This window comes from Fusarium coffeatum (genome assembly GCF_003316985.1).
Source record: "Fusarium coffeatum strain FIESC_28 chromosome Unknown BRIP53273_contig_11, whole genome shotgun sequence".
In the NCBI taxonomy this organism is placed as follows: Eukaryota; Fungi; Ascomycota; class Sordariomycetes; order Hypocreales; family Nectriaceae; genus Fusarium; species Fusarium coffeatum.
This window is the reverse complement of record NW_022157810.1, coordinates 119,511-139,640: the sequence shown is the minus strand read 5'-3', so window position 1 is coordinate 139,640 and position 20,130 is coordinate 119,511. Positions and strand designations below refer to the sequence as shown.

Sequence of the window (20,130 nt, the reverse complement as noted above, 5' to 3'; positions counted from 1 at the left end):
TAACTACATCATCTGCCTTGGTCAGGGAACTTCTTTTGTTCTTTTCTTCTTCCTTATCTCTATTATAAGAACAACCAACGTCAGCGGCAAAACATTTTGTTTGGTCTTGGTCTCATATTTTTTCCCCAGATGAAAACTCATTTGGCGCTCTCTCCACTCAAAACTAAGCATTCCCAGCGCTTCGCCCTGTGCTGAGCTGACTGAGCCACTGCCCCTCGAATCTATCGCTCTCCAGCTTCATCGATTCAGAATTCCATTTCTTTTCAAACAACTGCGCATCTCTCCACACTCCTCTTCACCGCCCTGTTCCCCGTTACACTTCTTATATCCTCTTTCGTCTGTCGCTTCTGGAAGTTGATATTCATCTTTTCCCCCGCATTGATCCATCCTTTCTTGCCCGTTCAAGTTCAAATCTTACCGTTACACCGACGACCGGCGCGCGCAAACCCACCGCCACACTTTCTTTCTTACACAGTTCAAAGTCCCATCAACAATGATGGGATCTAAACAAATGCCTGATCGCAAAGAGCTTCGCAATTACAACTACGCCGTCGCCGGCCAGTAAGTGACTCTATCCTTTTCGCCTTGCATTCGCGCTTCTTATTGAGCACCTTTTGTGCTCCCTGAATTGCGCTACCGTTGTTTCTTGGCATCTGCGTCACAATGCCTCGTTCCCCGCGGCGCTCTACACAATGCTAATTCCGTCGATTACAGTGCCGGCACACTCTGTACCCCTGACGGCGAGCTGTTCATTAAGCCATGTACCCAATCCGAGATCGAGTTCTACGAATCTGCCAATGAAAGATACCCCGAATTCGCCGATATCATGCCCTTGTTCATGGGCTCCCTCCTGCTTACCGACCCTACGGAAGCAACAATAGACGAAGCCGTTGCTGGAGTCATCTCACATGCCGGGGACTTGAAGACCTCAAAAGAAGAGATTGTCGCATCAGTTACTGAACAAGTTGCCCATGCTACCGAAACATTCCAAAAAGAGCAACAAAAGGAGCAAAAGAAGGAGGGTGGTGCAGCCTGGGTTCCTGCCAAGGACAACAAGATCAAGACCGACAAGGCGGTTGTGCTGGACAATGCCTCCTTCGGCTTCAAGTGCCCCAATATCCTCGACGTAAAGCTGGGTATTAGACTGTGGGCCGACGACGCACCTGAACAAAAGAAGCAGCGCTTCAACAAGATCTCGGCCGAGACAACACACGGCAGCTTGGGGTTCCGGATAGCAGGCATGCGAGTTTACCGTGGGTCGGAGGATGCTTCAGAATTGGACGAGGAGAACTACAAGATCTACGACAAGGATTACGGCCGAACAACAGTGAAGGAGGAGAACATTGTCAACGAGTTCCGAAAGTTCATCTTCAACAAGAGTGCGGGTATAGATGAGGATCTTGGCAAGGCCGTCTGCACTGCCTTTGTGCGGGACCTCGAAAGAGTTGAGGAGGTTCTTTTGAAACACGAAAGCCGAATGTATTCTTCTTCGCTACTCTTCTGCTTCGAGGGCGACGGCCAAGCTCTCCGAAGTGCCATCGAGGAGAACAACGCACTTATCGACGCAGAGGCTGGTATCGGTCAAGCAGCTCGCACGACCAAGAGGGTTGATAGCGGCATCGCTCTGGACGACGAAGACGAGCTCGACGAAGACTCCGACCTCGAAGCCTCCCTCCCCCAAATCTACTCTCTCAAGCTCATCGACTTTGCCCACGCCGAATGGACACCCGGCCAAGGTCCCGACGAGAATGCCCTAACCGGCGTAAGGAGTCTTTTGCGCATCTTTAAGGAGATGTCATAGCGTGGCGAGAAAAGAAGGACATTGGCACCTTTGATGATCATGACCAAAAGCGACGATTCCTATCAGATGAAATGGACAAACCTGAGGATGGAATTTTTAAGAAAGCATTTTGCTTAGAGAGAAACGGCAGGATACTCGATATACCCTTGTGCTTAAGGATCGAAAGGGAAACAATGTAGAAACATGGCTGCTCAGCAGCTTGGCGCATGGTGTCTTATGGCAATTGATGACTTTATTCTTTGATGCTCAAACAGCACAATGTTACTTGTGCCTCAAAATCTTGTAGGCTCTTGCAGCCATGGGTTGGCGTTCACTTAGGCTTGAATTATAGTTGAAGGTTTGTAAAATAGATGGCTACAGCCCAGAGTTATACACACAAGCAGTCTTGGTAGGTTCAAATCACATGTCAATTGTATTTGTGACAACACGCATTTATACAGTGAATCAAGTAGACTTGTAGGCCGGCTTTGTGACTACGAAGTTCGAATTAATTTTTCATTTTGCATCTTCATATCACATAAGGTAACGGCGACGGATTCTGTTGGTGAAAAAGGTTTTCTGTCATAAAATCTAACTAACCCTATAGTCCGAGAGCCGTTCATCATAAGAAAGAGGCGAAAACCCAAACCGACCCATGTGCGAAACTCCGATTGTATATTAAATAGGCAACGTCAAAGAAGGATATCATAAACATCGTGTGTGAGCACGGCTGTTCGCCAATACCCATCATTCTGCACACCAGCCTCCGCACACCAACCCATAATACAAATCCAGCCAGCCAATCCTCTTGGGTTTAGAGTCCACCACCAGCAAAAATAACATCGTGGAAGGATGCAAAAATGAAATTATCTGATGAGACTGGGACTCGAACCCAGGAGGATTGCTCCACCAGGAAATTGGTGTTAAGGTTAACCTTAACCTGGCGCCATAACCAACTCGGCCATCTCACCCAAGGTCCTTAGACCCGCTTGTTGAGAATCACTGCGCAAAATTGTATCAAGTCGTCTTGATGGCTATGGAGACGGGTTTGAAACCGCCTACAGCCCTTATTTCCGTGTTTTTCGTTAGATCATTCGATCGGGCATCTAGTCCTTGGACTGAATCTTGTGGTCTCCTGCAACAACATCGGCGTAAGAAGGAGGAACACCCTGATCGTTAGAGCTGCCCTCGCCGTTATTCGTGACACCCTGCTGTTGAGGCGTGGGACGAGAAGAGCTGGAAGCTTGCTGGGTGGTGCCGTAGTTCACGTTGCCGGCGTTGCCATGGTGAGGCTTAGGCTGAGGCTTAGGCTGCTGGTTCTGGTTGCCGTGCTGATGAGGGCCTGGTGGGCACTGGACGTAGACGTATGTGACGCGGTTGCCCTCGCGGTCTTGGGGCAGAGACTCGTACTCGTAGGGTGGCTCGGGGTACTTGGCGATGAGATACCAAGCGTGGATGAGGCCAGGGATATAGCCAAGACAGCAGAGGAGGATGTTAATGAGGGAGTCTGCGCTGCAGAGACCGCACTTGACCCATACTGAATTGCAGTGTTAGTGATGCGCGAGTTGGTCAAAGCGATGGAGACTTACCAGGCAGTGGGGGGAAAAGAATGGCGAGGAAAGCGAGGAAGAAGTCGGCGGAACACATTGTTGCGCGATAGTGAGCGATCAGGTTTTATCAAGTGAAAGAATCACAAATTGGTCCAAGAGTTGAATTGAAGGGTCTTTGTGTGTTGATTTGAGGAAGTTAGGAAGAGTGAGTGTAAAGTTAAAGAGGGCGTGTGACCAGGCTGACAATGACGCTGCTGGGGGATCTTCTGCGACAGAAGTTAGGTCACCTGGAGGTGGCGTTCCTGGGGGAGGGGCTTGCGTAAGAGGTGCTGCGGCAAGGATAATTTGAGTGTTTGATTGGTCACAAGGAGAAATGTCAGTCTAGAACCCCGCCGACAGCCACAGTCGGGTCATCACTGAAGCAATGAATTCAACGGTTGTGAGGCAGCCTGAGACTCTCAACAATACTGAGTCGACATAAACAAAGGATTTGTTGTAAGCTATCGCCAGGCTTCCATATTGTTACTCTTAACCGTGATTCAGGGGTGGTTTAGCGACAGTGAATAGCTCGCTTCTTATCTCGACTGATATCGTATCTTTTACACTACGTCACTGCACTTACATGATGATCTTAAGCAAGATATGCGCCAGGCAGAAGCGAAGAACCTTCTTACACGCATGATGCAAAACACATCTGCAACACTGTCGCTCATAAAAACTGTGGGTTTATCTTATATTACTCGACACTGGCGAGGGCATTCAAAACAGCAGGCGGGTAACAGGAAAATTGCCTTATTGTCGACGTTTGTGGACAGGCTGAGCCCATGGACTTTAGGTCAGGTTATCTGCTGAGTTCGACCTTGGAAAGGGTTCGAGCCCCTGTTTCTCCAATTCCTTAAAATCGCACCCAGCTACCATCATAACTCTTTTGCATTTACCCGATAAGAACCTGTTCATAGAAATTGATTCATGATCAGCATTCTGATTGGTCAATTTGCCTTTACTGAAGTTATTCCTACGGCAGTAGAAAGTTAGCTTGCACGTGATGATAAGATAGTATGTGGGTCTCTTAGCTATCTGCATCGAAATGTCGTGGAAAGGATTCCTTTTGCGCCATCAACACAATTCGCGATGGATGATTTGTTGAACCTCGAGCTTCTTTCCCTTGTTTCGAAGGTGACATCAGAAGTGCAGAACCATTTGGGTGTTGGCGAAAAGACGGTAGCCGAATTTTTGATTGCCCAACGTACGCAATGCAATAGTTTCGACGAATTCCGCGACAACCTCGAGGCGTCTACACCAGGATTGCCTCCCAGTCTTGTTGAGAGTATAGATCGATTAGTACTTGCTCTACATCCCAAGTTCAAGGGCAAAGGAAAGGAGCAACAGAAAGAACACCACTCCAGAACGCTTGAAGAGAAAGAAAAGGTCTTTAGCGGTCTTTCGCTGCCCGACAAGGAACCTGCGCGCGACGATGGAGCCGATGCTATTGACGACACCCTTGCGCTTCTGGAGGGCCTAGAGCCAAAGGCAAAGAAGGAGAAACCCACGAGAAAACGAAGTCGAAGCCCAGAGAACGAGCACAAAGAATCGAGGAGAAGGAGAAGAGACAGATCCCGTTCACGAGAGCGACGAAAGCGAGATAAATACCGATCAAGATCACGATCGCAAGATCGAGGCGACGAGGATTGGCGCGATGGGTACCGAGATTCGCGCAAAGATCGAAGAGGTCGCAGGCGACACGATGATGACGACCGATTCCGCAACGCTCCAGCTCCTGAAATTGACGATGCGCCGCAACTTCACAAGATCTACCAAGGCCATGTCACAGGCCTGAAAGACTTCGGTGCCTTTGTCAATTTGCACAATGTGAAGGGAAGAGTTGATGGTTTGGTCCACGTGTCCAGAATGTCTGCTGGACAGCGCGTCAACCACCCTTCCGATATCTTGTCGCAGGGACAGGAAGTTTGGGTCAAGGTCACAAATCTCGACAAGGACCAGAATGGCCGTGACCGAGTGGGATTGTCAATGAAGGATGTTGATCAGGAGACTGGACAGGACTTTGAGCCACAAGCTCGTATGACAACAGGTGCCAATATGGAAGCTCTGGGAGGAGGTCCAAGAGATGGATTTGCAGAGCCTAGCGGAGCGCCTCGAGATACCCTGGGAGCCCCACGACGACAAAAGAAGCGAATGACCTCTCCTGAAAGATGGGAGATCCGACAGCTAATCGCGTCTGGAGTGGCCAAAGCATCTGACTACCCCGATCTGGAGGAAGACTACAACGCGACTCTTCGCGGTGATGGCGAACTGGAGCTGGAGGAGGATGTCGATATTGAAGTTCGAGAGGAGGAACCACCTTTCCTGGCTGGACAGACCAAGCAATCTCTTGAGCTGTCTCCCATTCGCGTTGTCAAGGCACCTGATGGCTCTATGAACCGAGCAGCAATGTCAGGTACCAATTTGGCAAAAGAGCGAAAGGAACTTAAGCAACAAGAAGCCGACGCCGCTGCTAAAGATGAGCCCAAGGAGAACCTCGCCCAGCAATGGCAAGATCCCATGGCCGATCCCGACAAGAGGAAGTTTGCTAGCGATTTGCGAAACGCCAGGAAGAACCAGCCCTCTGAGGATGTCCCAGAGTGGAAGAAGGCCGTTATTCCTAAGGGTCAATCCTTGGGCAAGCGTACGAACTTGAGCATCAAGGAGCAACGAGAGACTTTGCCCGTCTTTGCCTTCCGCAACCAGTTGATCAAGGCCGTTCACGAGAATCAAATCCTGATTGTTGTTGGAGAGACAGGATCCGGAAAGACTACACAGTTGACACAATATCTTGCTGAAGCTGGCTTCGCCAACGACGGTATGATCGGCTGTACGCAACCCCGTCGTGTTGCTGCCATGTCAGTCGCCAAGCGTGTAGCTGAGGAAGTTGGCTGCAAGCTTGGTGAAGAGGTCGGATACACCATTCGATTTGAGGACTGCACCAGCCCTCAAACTAAGATCAAGTACATGACAGACGGTATGCTTCAAAGAGAAATCTTGGTGGATCCTGACATGCAGCGATACTCCTGTATCATGCTTGACGAGGCTCACGAACGTACCATCGCTACTGATGTACTGTTTGCTTTGCTGAAGAAGGCCCTCAAGCGCCGCCCTGATATGAAGGTTATTGTCACATCAGCGACACTCGATGCCGACAAATTTTCCGCATACTTCAACGAATGCCCTATCTTTACTATCCCCGGTCGTACCTTTCCTGTCGAAGTCCTCTACTCCAGAGAGCCTGAATCCGATTACCTGGATACTGCACTTGTCACAGTCATGCAGATCCATCTTACCGAACCCAAGGGTGACATTCTTCTCTTCTTAACAGGACAAGAAGAAATTGACACAGCTTGCGAAGTGTTGTACGAGAGAATGAAGGCCTTGGGGCCTAACGTGCCAGACTTGATTATTCTGCCTGTCTACGCCTCTCTTCCAACCGAAATGCAAAGTCGAATTTTCGATCCTGCCCCTCCTGGAAGTCGAAAGGTTGTCATCGCTACCAATATTGCAGAGACCTCCATTACCATTGACGAGATTTATTACGTCGTCGATCCCGGTTTCGTGAAGCAGAACGCCTACGATCCCAAGCTGGGTATGGACTCATTGGTTGTCACACCCATTTCTCAAGCCCAAGCGAACCAGCGAGCGGGTCGTGCAGGTCGAACAGGTCCCGGAAAGTGTTTCCGTCTGTACACCGAAGCAGCATACCAGTCTGAAATGCTTCCGACCACCATTCCCGAAATTCAGCGACAGAACTTGTCTACCACGATTCTTATGCTCAAGGCCATGGGTATCAATGACCTGCTCCACTTCGACTTTATGGACCCGCCTCCAATTAATACTATGCTTACCGCGTTGGAGGAGCTGTACGCCCTCAGTGCCCTCGATGACGAAGGTCTGCTCACACGATTGGGACGAAAGATGGCCGACTTCCCTATGGAACCGTCGCTTGCCAAGGTTCTTATCGCTGCCGTCGATCTCGGATGTGCCGAAGAAGTGCTTAGCATCGTGTCTATGCTGAACATCCCAACCGTCTTCTACCGCCCCAAGGAGAAGCAATCCCAAGCTGATCAAAAGAAGGCCAAGTTCCACGACCCCCACGGCGATCATCTCACATTCCTCAACGTATATAATTCTTGGAAGACGAGCGGTTACTCAGCACCATGGTGTTTCGAGAACTTCATCCAAGCCCGATCAATGCGTCGAGCCAAGGATGTCCGCGACCAAATCGTCAAGATCATGGACCGATACAAGCACCCCATCAAATCCTGCGGCCGCCAAACAGAAATGGTTCGTCGAGCCCTCTGCGCAGGCTTCTTCCGCAACGCCGCCCGCAAGGATCCCCAGGAAGGCTACAAGACCCTTATCGAGGGCACTCCCGTCTACCTGCACCCTAGCTCCGCGCTGTTCGGCAAGCAAGCCGAGTGGGTCATCTACCACGAACTTGTGCTCACCAGTAAGGAGTACATGCACTGCACGACGAGTATTGAGCCCAAGTGGCTAGTCGAAGCTGCGCCGACGTTCTTCAAGGTCGCGCCTACGGATAAGTTGAGTAAGAGGAAGAAGGCGGAGAGGATCCAGCCGCTTTATAATAAATTTGCTACGGAGGATGACTGGCGACTTAGTGCGCAGAGGAAGGGTGGTAGAGGTGGTGGTGGTGGAGGTACCTGGGGGTAGTTGGGATATAGCATCGTATATTGCTTTCAAGTTAAAAGGGGTCATTATAGGGTTACCATTATCTTTATCGGAGTTAATAAAACATTTAGATATCAGGATAAATTCGTTTTAGTCTGGAGAAATCTGACATGCCACGTTTTATTACCGATCTCACCTACCCTTGCACGAGTAGACGCACAACATGACAGGATGGAGAACCACAATCATGTCACAGTAGCATAATAATGCACTCCTATAATATTTCTCTTGCATCAGTCTAACGAGGGAGGCGATAAATGTACGCACCATGTTCGTGGCCAACGTGAGTGAAGGTAGAGTGTGTGTATAAGCAGGATAGTAACATCAGGGTTTGGCGTAGCTGCAGCGTCACACAACACCCAGTGAAACCCAGAAAAGAATACAAGAGTGATGATAAAAGACTTGATAAAAGCAGCGTGTTAAAGGAAGAGACTGCTTTTATACTATAGCCCAGCCCTGTAGTTGAAACACTGCCGCCAGAAGCGAAGTAGCTTCTTTGAATTTACGACATATACCCAGTATGAATTATACGAATCTATTGAGATTCACTCGACAATGGTACTCGTATAAGTACGGTAGATGCTGTGTTCTATGGTAGAGTTGCTGATTCTGTCATTTGTATGACGAGTGATGTATCTGACGGATACCACACATAACCATTCGCTTGCGACGAATGTAGGATCCAGAAACACATATTGAATCTTTCCAATTTTGCTAATACTGAAATAACCTTGAGAGGTAGTTATTGTATGGGATATAGCTGTCTAATCACCCTTATGGTTACTTCTCAGTGCTGCTATCGCGGTATCTATAATTCAGTGTTCACCTGACTATCCTATCCATAAAGGTCCTTTTAGTCCAAAGATATAACAATACATATCTCATCACCTGTTTCTCAAATATTTTGCATGTATTTCTTCATCACGTCACTAATATCATGCAAGTGTCCATATCTGGGTCTGAGAACCCGGATAGACAAATGCGAACCTTGATGGTTAACCCTGATGTCTTTTCCGCACCCAACAACACCAAAAAAGAGGTGATCCATGGATATTCAGTATCAAATTGTACATTAGATTGCTGCAATGCATCATCAAAGCGTTCCATTGCCGCTTCTGGCGATAGGGGTCTTGTGGTTGCTGGATAGGGTTGAGTCGGTGTGAGATTTTGTATAAGAATGAGGCCATCCCTGGTGGGTGGTTGTTGATTTGAAGATAAGATTCAAGAAAGTACTTGCTTTGCTTATAAAGAAGGTGTTGCCTTCCAAATCAGTGAGAGCTGCGGGAGGGTTGCTCCTTCTTTCTTTGCAATACTTACCTTCTGGGAGATTGCTCCTTCCCTTGCTATAAGCCTATGGCTCAACTTGGACCACATGAGGAAGGTTCAACTCGAAGTTGACCTTTCGTCAAGAAACAATAACTGAACAGTTCAACATCTCTTCGCAGCCACGAACATTCGGCGAAACCAGGGATCTACATCTTCGAGACCCGGCCTCCTTTTGTTCCAGTTTCCTTCTCGACTTCTTTCCGGGCCTGGCCTCCAGCTCCCCGATTACAAGCGGAAGTATTTCCCTCATCTGCATCACTCGCATGGTTCAAGGCCCCAATGGCCCCATTCCCACGGACGCCTTTACCTGACGACAGCGAAAGGGCTTTCATTCGAAGTCTTCACCCCACACGAGAAAGCATCCCGGCTCGATAGACCGTGGTGTAAGCTATCAGGCCGAGTTCCCGAGGCTGTTTCATCCCACGCTTTGATCCCAGTCGACTGGACGGACTCGAATATCTTTTGGAGAAAGCATTACGGATCGATTCGATACTGGTCGGGGGAGCATCTCGGGTTACCCGTTTGGAGCTGAGGTCTGCCGGGATGATGGAGCCTTGCCGAGAATGAGAACTGACTGGTGTGTGATGTAGCGAGTAGTTGATGTTGATGAAGTGATGCTGTTGTGAAAGAAGCCTGTGAGTAGCAGGCAGAAGAGGAGATACTGTCTTCAGATGATCCGAGTATGATCACTTCTGCCAGAGATACATGGTGTTGATGTTGTGTAATGCTTAGCATGCACTGCCCAGCATGATCGTGTGACGCTCACGCGTAGAGGTAAGTGTTCTTCCTCTCTGCTATCTCGCTTTATCCCGGCCCCTCGTTGGCTCCCCCATAACTGTCCCTATGATGTATTCTATCATCATTTCGGAAGCTTTGAAGAGTTGCCGCGTTAGACGTGGGTCAGTTCTTTTTCATCGGTTCCTCTTCAGGCTCCCACGCTTGCACCCACCCCTCCGATAACCCGATGGTTTCTCATGACTAAAGGTCTATCGTACACGGGCGTGTTAGTCCTACGCTTGTTAGCTGAATTGCAAGCCCCGGAGATAGTTCGTCTCGGTGTTTCCAAGCATACACTTTGTCTCCCTTGCTATCATCTACACATTGCGTGTAATAGCCAATGACCTCAGTCCTACTCATACCCAACACCCCTACCCAATCCTGCTAAAGATGCATGCGTGGGATGCATGCATGAATGGTTCCGAGGCCATTGTCTCTGAGCGGCCCACGTTCTGGCCTTTTGTGGTTCCCCGTTCACGTTCATGTTTCGATTATCCCTCATGTTTCCATTCCAGCCGTCTCACTTGAGGGTGCTTATGCCTCTGCAATGCATATGCCTATCACATCTGAGACTGGTACCCTTGATAGGCTTGTTTATCACACTGGTTCGTCACGTTCACACATCATGGTGTGAGCTAGTCTATCTTGATGTGGCAGTACAGCTGCCGCATGATTATCACGGTTAAAGGTTATTATTTCGGCGGCAAACGTTCTTGGTTGTCGTTGATGGACTTTCCCATGCTGATCCTCTGCGAAAGAGCAAGAAGTCTGCTATTGGTTGCCTCACATATCGTCTTGCTGGCTTCGTTCCAGACCCCACTTCATTAGCAGATCCAAGTTAAGTCGAATATCTCTCACATGTTCATACTGCATCCATTCCCATCTCACTCTCTTACACCAACTCACTCCGTGTATCCACACCGAGAGATCGGGTTCCCTTTATTCGTCCACGTACAAGACGAGACTTCTTTAACATGCAGTACTTGGAAACTACCCCATTTTTTACACGCAGGGTCTTGAAGAGTGGTACTTATCGCTCGGTATTGGATCCTTCTCCTCATCATACTCACCGGTGTGGGTGTGGGTGAGAGGATGGAACCCATTTTTATCGGTTCCCGGCTTGAGCCGTCGCCGTTCCCCATCTCCGTCCCGGTCTAATTGAACCCCCACCTTTGCGCTTTACTTTAACGTTAGTCTTCGACTTCCATGGAAGCATGACTTGCTTCAAACGCCGCCTTGTTCCTGGCAGCCAGCTCCTACTGGAAGCCTACCCACGCTAGGACACCGAAACATTATCGGCATATCGCTTTAGGACTACACTTCAGTCCATCGAATGGCAGTACGTGGCGAAGAACGTCTCCCTCCATCTGGACCCATCCACAAGGTCAGCGGCAGGCCTCAGCAGTATGCCAATCATGCCGGTTGTGGAAAACAGCTCCCAGTTGCACACTCGAGGCTTGATGTTGAAGAACCCTAGACCATGGACCATTCGCTCATATAGGAATTGCCACTGCAGTACTGCAATATTGTCGACTGAAGAACAACTTGACAATGTCGCCTTATAGGACTCTGGAGAAGCGGCTGCATTTCGATACGGCGCGAGACGATACTCACGGAGCTTGAGCTTGGAATAGAGCTCTGCTATGGTGGGGAGCTTATTCTGCACCGCAGACTCGGCGCAACCACTTTGCATAATCTCGGCCAATTGCAGTGACATGTATCCCACATCGCACATGGGCATGCGGGGTGGAGATGTCCTGGTAGGTCACTTTGGAAGGAGGACCCTTGACCGGAGTGTCGCATCGCACCCCCAAGTTGGGCAACATGTTGATATACACAGAGTGGAGTTACACTCACCTTTGTTCACGCCCATACCCACGTCCAGCCATGCGATAATCAGGCAACTGATACTCGATGAAGGACTTCGAGTGCTGATGACTGGGGTCTGTAGAGACCTCACTCAAGTATAAGAAGGAGGCTTGATCCCGCCTCAACTCGACTTTTGTTCTTCATCCAACAAGCTCTTCAATCTTCAACACACACTCAACACAATTTTATAACCTTTTCGAAGTTTTTCTTCACCAACAACCTTCAAAATGTCTCCCTGCTCTTGCTGCAACCACGACAACTCTGCCTGCACCTCTTGCTCTTGCTGCAAGGTGAGTCACCCTTATTCAAGAACTTCCGAGCAACCTCTAACAAGATAACAGCACTAAATTCCTTCACCTCCATCCAACCCGACAACACTCGGCTCAATAGCTATAAGCTCGTGGCCTTTGACGACAATGTTTCCTTAGGATACGGTATGAGGAGCATCTGCTGAAGCGAGCTCAAAGCGAGAAGATCGGAAAGACAATACAATGGAAATGGAATAGAAGTGGCATAAACATGCGGGCGACCAGCTGTGACGGCCAAGGTTTTCGATGGTAGCGCAGTGGTAGATAACGAATTGAAGCTTGCATGCCTTGAATGCGGTGTTATCTTTGATCACATGTGATGTCTTGACTCGCTATTGCCTCGAAGTGTTTACTTTCATGTATACTAACATGGCACTCTCATGCAAAGCGACGACTGACTATTTCGTAGGGTTAGTGAGGCTTAATAGAGTTTCCTAGCTCTGGAGCTAGATAACGTCACACGCCAAGATCTGTAGCAAATGATCTTTGCAAGTATCTTGCATAACCGCTGCAGCCGTGAATACTACTTGCATTATGCTAAAGATCAAACAAGTTCAGTTGAAACCTGACCCCTCACTTGGGCCGTTGTCGAATAGGTAGGTAGTCAATCGTTGGATATCAGATATCCAGGTTTGGCGCTTGTGTGTCTTCCCCACAGGTGGGCGCGTCGGGCCGGGCCAATATCGACTGTAGACATAATAGATGAGTAAGTGAAGGGAAGCGATACAGTAGAGGGAAGGGTAAATGAGGTTCAAATCAATTATCGCGATAATTATAGTAAAAAGAAATGTTTCCCCGCTTGAAATGCGCACGCACGAGATCTACAGCAAGGGGTTTGCTCGTTTCTGCAAGCAATACCTACCGGTGATGATCTTTAATTCCCAAAATGACAAGATAACGCGAAGGTTTTCTTAAATACTGATGCGACTTGAGGCATTGCTTGTTAGGCCTTCTAAAGCCTAGATGCCAAAATAAAGTAGTCTAAATGCTGCCCCGGAGTGACCAGATTATTTCGTCTCTTATGCTCTCTCGATAGTGTCAGAAATGCGAAAGATATGCTGAGTCAGAAAATAGATCCGCGCAAATGTTCAGTGCCGAGTTCCATACGTTAGTGAATAGCCTACCCGCTGCGCAGATCTGATCCGACGATATATAGTGGGTTGTGTACCTATGCTCAGCCCAATCCTGCGTGTGAGATTTATTATACTGCGCCATTGCGATGGATTTAAATGCATCATGAGGATTACCTACTGTGAAACTCTGTACGTCATGATGCACAATCATGAATCTTTTAACTAATAAACCAGGCTTGCCAAGTCCCTTGCGCCACAGTCAGCCTTGCCAGAAATTATTTCCATCCAAGAGAGATAAAATCTCTGAACTATTGGTATTGGTCCCCTTGTCTCAGTTGGGCGGGCGGGAAAAATCCTTGTCGTCGTCATCTCGATTATACATGATAATAGTAATTTCGAGATTACAAGGCAAACAAACATTGATGTACTGATATATATCTCCTTTTACCTATTTAAATACTCCTCCTTTACTTGTTGTCTTTCTCTTTGAACACGTCGTGGCCCCCAAAATTGGTCAGTCTCCGCCTCACGAGCCAACCTGCGCCGCGTTTCCGTCTTGTTTTGTCTTGTTGGTAGCGCTGAGCTGTTCCTTCTCGAAAGAAGTAACCGCCTTTCCAAGCATTGGCAGGTCTTTTTATAGACAGAGATCAACAGTCTGTTTATCCATTACTATACCTATATCTTTTTCCTCTTCTTCTTTTCTCTCCCTTTAATCCATTTCCCCTATATCTATTTGAGGCTCTACGACGCCACTAATAATAGAATCCCTGTTCTTTTTTTAATCGGTGGAACTGCGAATCAAGTTCAATTTGCTGGCGCGCCAAGAGTGGAGAACCGGATTCCAGGAGCCGAAACGGGGGTTGTTAGACACCGGTTTGCCCCCGAGAATCACGGAGGTCTTCAATCACAAGAGACTCAAAGGAGAAGGACAGTCGAAATGCCGGAGACTTTAGATCCCGGAACTCCAACTATCACGCCGCCCGTCTCGCCGGGCGGTGGCGTCGAGAGGCGGCGCTCAAGAAATCCTCTCAAGAACATGATGCAGCATCTCACTGTGGATCCCCCTCCGGAAGACGATGTTCGTGAACCAAGGAGAGCTTCTCTCATTCGACGTATCAGTTGGGGGAGGAAGAGTCGCAGTCCTTCTGCTCATTCTGATAGGTCTGGTGGTCAGCCTCAAGACCCGAATCTGTGCACTGCTTGTGCGGGCTGGGCTGCTGATATTGACTCTACCTTTGATACCATGGATGACTTCTTTACAAGAGGTCTGAATCCGACATCGGCAGATACTCTTGAGAACAAGGAGAGCACTTTGGGACGGTTGAAGGATCTGGAAGAGAATCGCTTCATGACGAAATGTCCGCTCTGCAAGCTATTCCTCTCAGTACATGTCCCCGGCGAGGGAGAAGGAGATCTATATCTCTCTGGTTTCTCAGCAAGAGATACGAATTATCTCATCGACAACCACACCATGTTCGATCAGGGTCACTCGTCCAAGAATAAGGTCAAGGGCGTCAGCCCAGCCTTCCTAGGTGTTGTCCCCAAAAAGAGCGGTGATGGCGCTTTGAGCTGGGATGTGAGCGCCGATTGGTTCCGTGGTTCGGGTATGCTTTACAGAACATTTCCTGAAGCTGCGCCGACAAATGAACTTCTCAGCGCAAGGTCAGAAGGAAGACATTCGCGTGCAAACTCTATAAGCGGCGATAACAGCGGATGGCAGAAGAAGGGTATTTGGGGTCGCGAGCTGGAGACTATGATTGATATGGGTATTGGGCAGGATTGGCTACGGTTCTGCGAATTTTATCACCAGGGACGATGTGGTCGACGACCAATTGGACGTGAAATGCCGGGGTTCAAGCTTGTCGACTGCGCAAAGAATCCTCCGCAGGTTGTTACCGCGTCTATCTCCGAGCGATATGCTGCGTTGAGTTATGTCTGGGGAGGAAACACAAAGACAGAGACATGGCCCAAGGTTGTGTGGGATGCAGTTATTGCGTCCAAAGATCTTGGGATAAGATATCTCTGGGTCGATCGTCTTTGCATGGAGCAGCTGCAACCAGTTGAACGTGCAACACAGATTGCCAGGATGGACGAAATCTTCGAAGGTGCGATTCTGGCGATTATCGCAGCTTGTGGTGAAGATGCCGATTACGGTCTACCGGGTGTAGGCTCAAGAGCACGACAACAGCAACCAAAGTACGAATTCGTCAATTCCAACATCACACTCGTATCAAGTCTTCAAGATCCGAGAATAGCCATCAAAGACTCAAAGTGGTACCAGCGAGGCTGGACATACCAAGAAGGTCTCCTCGCACGACGTCGCCTTATCTTTACAGATCAGCAGATGTACTGGGAATGCGAAGGCATGTGCTGTCCAGAGTCACTCATCCTACCGCTCGAATTCTACCATGATATGGAGGAGCAGCGCATGTGCGACTTTATGAGACCTGGTTTGTTCAACGGCGTGTCGTTTGTGGACGGGAGCTGGGAGCGCTGGAAGAGGCTTCCCGGTAAGGCGGAGGAGCCGAGTACATTGAGTATCTTCCGAGAAGCGGATCAACATATCGTGAACTACACAAAACGAGATCTAACATACGACCAAGATTCGCTGAATGCATTTTTGGGAATGTTGAGACGTCTTGAGACGACTATTGGACGGGGCAAAATGTTCAATATTCTAGGTGTTCCGCTTTGGGCGCCGCAGGGAGATCAAGGTCCTGCAGTGACAGGACTCCCACGTACACGCGACATCTTCGCTCTATCGACATGTTTCTGGCATCATAAAGAAGGCGTGATAGCCACACGGCGTCCACACATGCCCAGCTGGACATGGGCAGGCTGGAAAGGCCCTGTCGATTTATACTCGTCTATTACAGTAGTCGATCCGGACAGCAAAGCCATCCAGCGCAAGTATAACCACCATCACTACGTCAGTGCCACCCACGTCTCCCGCAACGACCCCAACTCCATCCGCTGGACTTACTCTCCCAATATTGTGCTGGTCAACCGCGACGGAAGCGTAGCCTACGACTTTGGCGCCTCGTCAGCAGTCACAGGCATGCCCCCTGCACCACCAAACCTGCACCTCCGTCCCTACGGCATCCACGTCCCCAACCCATTCGTGTTAGATCGTGTAAAAGCACGCTCGCACCCCGACGGATGGATTTTTAACCGCGTGAGCTGCGACGTAAGGATGAGTCGCGGTGCTGTTTCGATGAGAGAGTATATCGAACGACATGCACGGGGCGAACAAATGAGTGTGCTATGGTTCGTGGAAGAAGCGCTTGTTATGCTCCTTGTTGTGGAGAGGGTTGAACGGGAAGGTAGAATTGTGTGGGAGAGGGTTGGAAGAATGAGGATGGGATTTCCTGAGGAGGCGAGGGAGGTTGTTAAAAGATGTGTCCGGTTGGAGAATTTGGTTGCAGAACTGCCTCTGAGACGGTTGGGAGAGGACATTGTTATTGAGTAGATTAGATAGGGGTTGTAATATTAGGTCTTGACATCTAGGGAAGAAAGTCTAGATTCGTTCTGTTTCGTCGTATCCCCCATCTCCCAATAACTCCAAACGCCTTGCTTCCCAGTCATCTGTTCATTCAGCCAAGCGATGTGTTGTCGTGCGCTTCAACATCAACCATTAAGCCTAGAAACCTGACCGCCACACAGTCCCATCCTCCATCTGAATCTCCAAGGCGTCGACCACGTGAGAAGAGCTCGCCTCCCACGGTGGATGCGTGACATCAGGAGGAATGTACCTAACGTCCCCAATCTGAACAATCTCATCATCAAAAGCGCTCACGTTTGGAATAGGCGTCGCGATGCGTGGAGCAGCGTCGCTAACCAAACAGTCAGTACAACCCAGATTTGTATCCGTAAGAGTTACGAGATTTATCCAGAGCTATAAACATTGCTTGTGCTGTGGGGGGTTGGGATTGCACGTACGAAGGTTGCATGATCCGCTCCTGGCTCTGTTCTTTGCTTGGGGGAGGTGCTGGGGGTGAGTAGGGAGACGCATTCCGTTTTTCGGCGGAGGTTCCGCCTTTGGAGGATTTGCACATGCAGTTGCCCATTGTGGTTGTTGTTTTGCGGTTTGATGGTATAGAGATGTGGTTTGGTGGTGACGATGGGAGGGGGAAAGAATGTATCAAGAGGACAGTTGTTCTGATTACAACATATTGGGTTTGTATTTATTTAGATAATGGATTGGATGGATCTGTGAGAATTTTGAAGGTTTGTGGTGTATATTGAGTTTGTCGATTGGCCCTGAGTTCAAGATATGGAAGTAAAGAGACTCGAGTACCGAGAGTATGGATCCTCATGTCCATTTAGAAGGAGCCTTGCGAACTTATCTTCAGCCAGGGACCAGTCCCCTCGTGGGTAATTGAAAGCTTGTTATTCTTGAGTGGAAGTCTGCGATCAAGTGATACGTATAAGGTTGGGAAGAGTCTTTGTTCCACTCTCAGAGATAGAGTTAAGGAAGGGCACGCGACCTATTACCCTCTTCCCCCTCAGGCAGACTATGTCTCGATGACTGGTGCATGCGCGTAGGATAGGCTTAATCAAGTAGCAATTATCTCTGTGAGTTGACGAGCATTTCTGCTGAAGTGAGATAAAGATGAGGTAGTAAAAACATCATGCTTCTATTTATATGTCGACAGACACTAAAGGCGTTAATCGACTTGGTGAATAAAAGATGTTCGTGAATCTGAAGAACAGTCGAGTGATCAGGTGGTATACAGTCTGCTTTGACTATATCCGTTCATTACACTTACACGGATCGGAGGTCAATGTAGATGGATATAGGGACATTGAGCCTCAGTGCTTGAGACAAGTGCGATGTCTTCTACAGATACCATCAATCAGATTTGATAGCAATGAGGGGAGAGAAGTCCATTTACGTATGAACAAAAGAATCCAAGGTATTAGTTAAAGTCTTCCTCTCTAATTGAACGTCAATGATGAAGCTCATACAGATTGATAGTCGGATTTCGGAGAGAAAGCCGAAAGACACCAAAATGGGCCATCGGGTACAAGACCGTGGCGAATACCTCGCGCCAAGATGAACCGACCCGAGCGATCATGACGGCTGCAAGGTGAGGAGTCCGATTGCGGGGCTGAATTCTTGACTTAGACAGAATCATAAGAATATATAGATAACGACTACAACAGTATCAGCCTCAATCTCATACAGCATTACCGGGAACTATCTACAGCAATCATGAGTGACCTCGCAGCAATGGAGTCAGAGACTCCCAACATCCCAGCCCCAAGAGGTATGTCTCACTCTTTCACACTCAACTCATCTCATCTAACAAACCAGATATCCAACTACCCTCAAACGTCCCAACCCTCAATGAAATCCTCTCAGCAAATGACTTTGCTCTAGCCGCCCAGAAAGCTCTTACACCAAAAGCATGGGCATTCTACTCTTCCGCCGCCACAGATTTGGTCACATGGACAAAGAACCGTGAACTTATCCGCAGAGTCATGCTCAGACCAAGAATCCTAAGAAATGTATCTGAAGTAAAGATACACCGCAGAATTCTGGGACTGGATAGTAAGGCTCCGTTTATTATGTGTCCGGCTGCTATGGCTACGCTGGCGCATCCAGACGGTGAACTTGGTTGGAGTAGAGCTGCTGCTAGTGAAGGAATCTTTGAGATTGTAAGTTTTACAATAACAATATGGGTGATGAGTTACTAATAGGGTCAGATCTCGAGTAACGCGTCTTATTCGCTTCCTAGCATAATCGGCGCAGCTCCCAAAGGCCACCCCTTCTTCCTCCAACTCTACGTCAACTCCCACCGCGCCAAAACCACCGAACTTCTCAACCGCGCTCGCTCACTGGGCATAAAAGCCATCTTCGTAACAGTCGACGCCCCCGTGCCCGGCAAACGCGAAGCAGACGAGCGCGCGCCGCAAGCTGTGGTGATCAAATCGGAGATGAGCGGTAGTGAGAGTAGTAAAGATGGTAAGGGCAGTGGTTTGGGACGGTTGATGGGGCAGTATATTGACAAGAGTCTGAGTTGGGACGATTTGGAGTGGATTCGACGCGAGAGCTCTGTGCCGATTGTGTTGAAGGGTGTACAAACTGTGGAGGATGTCAAGTTGGCGGTTGAGTATGGGGTTGATGGTGTTATGTTGAGTAATCATGGCGGAAGATCGCTTGATGGGTAAGTGTATCCTTAACTACCTATACGAGAGGATATGTGCTAACAAGTAGCAGTGCGCAAGCTTCTATTCTTATCCTCCTTGAAGTCCGAAAGCGCTTTCCCGAAGCTTTTGATCATCTCGAGATCTTCATCGATGGTGGCTTTGAGCGTGGGTCGGATATTCTTAAGGCTATTGCTCTAGGCGCTACTGCTGTTGGAATTGCAAGGCCGTTCTTGTACTCGTTGGTATATGGTCAGAAGGGCGTTGAGCACCTCTCGCAAAGTAAGTTACATGTCCTGATACTCAGTCATTGGTCACTAACGAGGTGTTTAGTTCTCAAGGATGAGCTCGAAACATCGATGAGACTTGCTGGTCTTACGAGTTTAGATCAAGCAACGCCTGATCTGGTGAATACTTTAGATATAGATCACCTTGTTACATCCGGGCGCATTGAGCCAAGCTCTGTGTCTCGAAAAGTCCGATCTTCAAAGCTATAGACCTGAACTTGCATACAAAAGTACAGGAGTAATGGATACACATAGATATCTCGGATACATTAA

At 48.7% G+C, this 20,130-nt stretch overlaps 6 protein-coding genes across 6 annotated transcripts; 4 read left to right on the top strand and 2 right to left on the bottom strand.

Moving 5' to 3' along the window:
* Nucleotides 1-493: 493 nt before the first annotated feature.
* FIESC28_00513 (uncharacterized protein) lies at nt 494-1,801 on the top strand (the record flags this gene model as incomplete). Its single annotated transcript, XM_031154664.1, has 2 exons — nt 494-561; nt 715-1,801. The coding sequence occupies 2 exons, from the start codon at nt 494-496 to the stop codon at nt 1,799-1,801; spliced, it is 1,155 nt and encodes a 384-aa protein (XP_031021321.1).
* Nucleotides 1,802-2,886: 1,085 nt separating this feature from the next.
* On the bottom strand, nt 2,887-3,427 carry FIESC28_00512 (uncharacterized protein; the record flags this gene model as incomplete). The annotated part of the gene is made up of 2 exons (XM_031154663.1): nt 2,887-3,317; nt 3,370-3,427. The coding sequence occupies 2 exons, from the start codon at nt 3,425-3,427 to the stop codon at nt 2,887-2,889; spliced, it is 489 nt and encodes a 162-aa protein (XP_031021320.1).
* Nucleotides 3,428-4,461: 1,034 nt separating this feature from the next.
* FIESC28_00511 (uncharacterized protein) lies at nt 4,462-8,049 on the top strand (the record flags this gene model as incomplete). The annotated part of the gene is made up of 1 exon (XM_031154662.1): nt 4,462-8,049. One exon carries the CDS (start codon nt 4,462-4,464, stop codon nt 8,047-8,049), a length of 3,588 nt encoding a protein of 1,195 aa, XP_031021319.1.
* Nucleotides 8,050-14,357: 6,308 nt separating this feature from the next.
* On the top strand, nt 14,358-16,889 carry FIESC28_00510 (uncharacterized protein; the record flags this gene model as incomplete). The annotated part of the gene is made up of 1 exon (XM_031154661.1): nt 14,358-16,889. One exon carries the CDS (start codon nt 14,358-14,360, stop codon nt 16,887-16,889), a length of 2,532 nt encoding a protein of 843 aa, XP_031021318.1.
* A 171-nt stretch (nt 16,890-17,060) lies between these two features.
* Nucleotides 17,061-17,487, bottom strand: FIESC28_00509 (uncharacterized protein; the record flags this gene model as incomplete). Its single annotated transcript, XM_031154660.1, has 2 exons — nt 17,061-17,253; nt 17,360-17,487. 2 exons carry the CDS (start codon nt 17,485-17,487, stop codon nt 17,061-17,063), a joined length of 321 nt encoding a protein of 106 aa, XP_031021317.1.
* Nucleotides 17,488-18,635: 1,148 nt separating this feature from the next.
* Nucleotides 18,636-20,067, top strand: FIESC28_00508 (uncharacterized protein; the record flags this gene model as incomplete). Its single annotated transcript, XM_031154659.1, has 5 exons — nt 18,636-18,690; nt 18,738-19,081; nt 19,130-19,590; nt 19,644-19,852; nt 19,904-20,067. The coding sequence occupies 5 exons, from the start codon at nt 18,636-18,638 to the stop codon at nt 20,065-20,067; spliced, it is 1,233 nt and encodes a 410-aa protein (XP_031021316.1).
* Between the last annotated feature and the right edge of the window lie 63 nt (nt 20,068-20,130).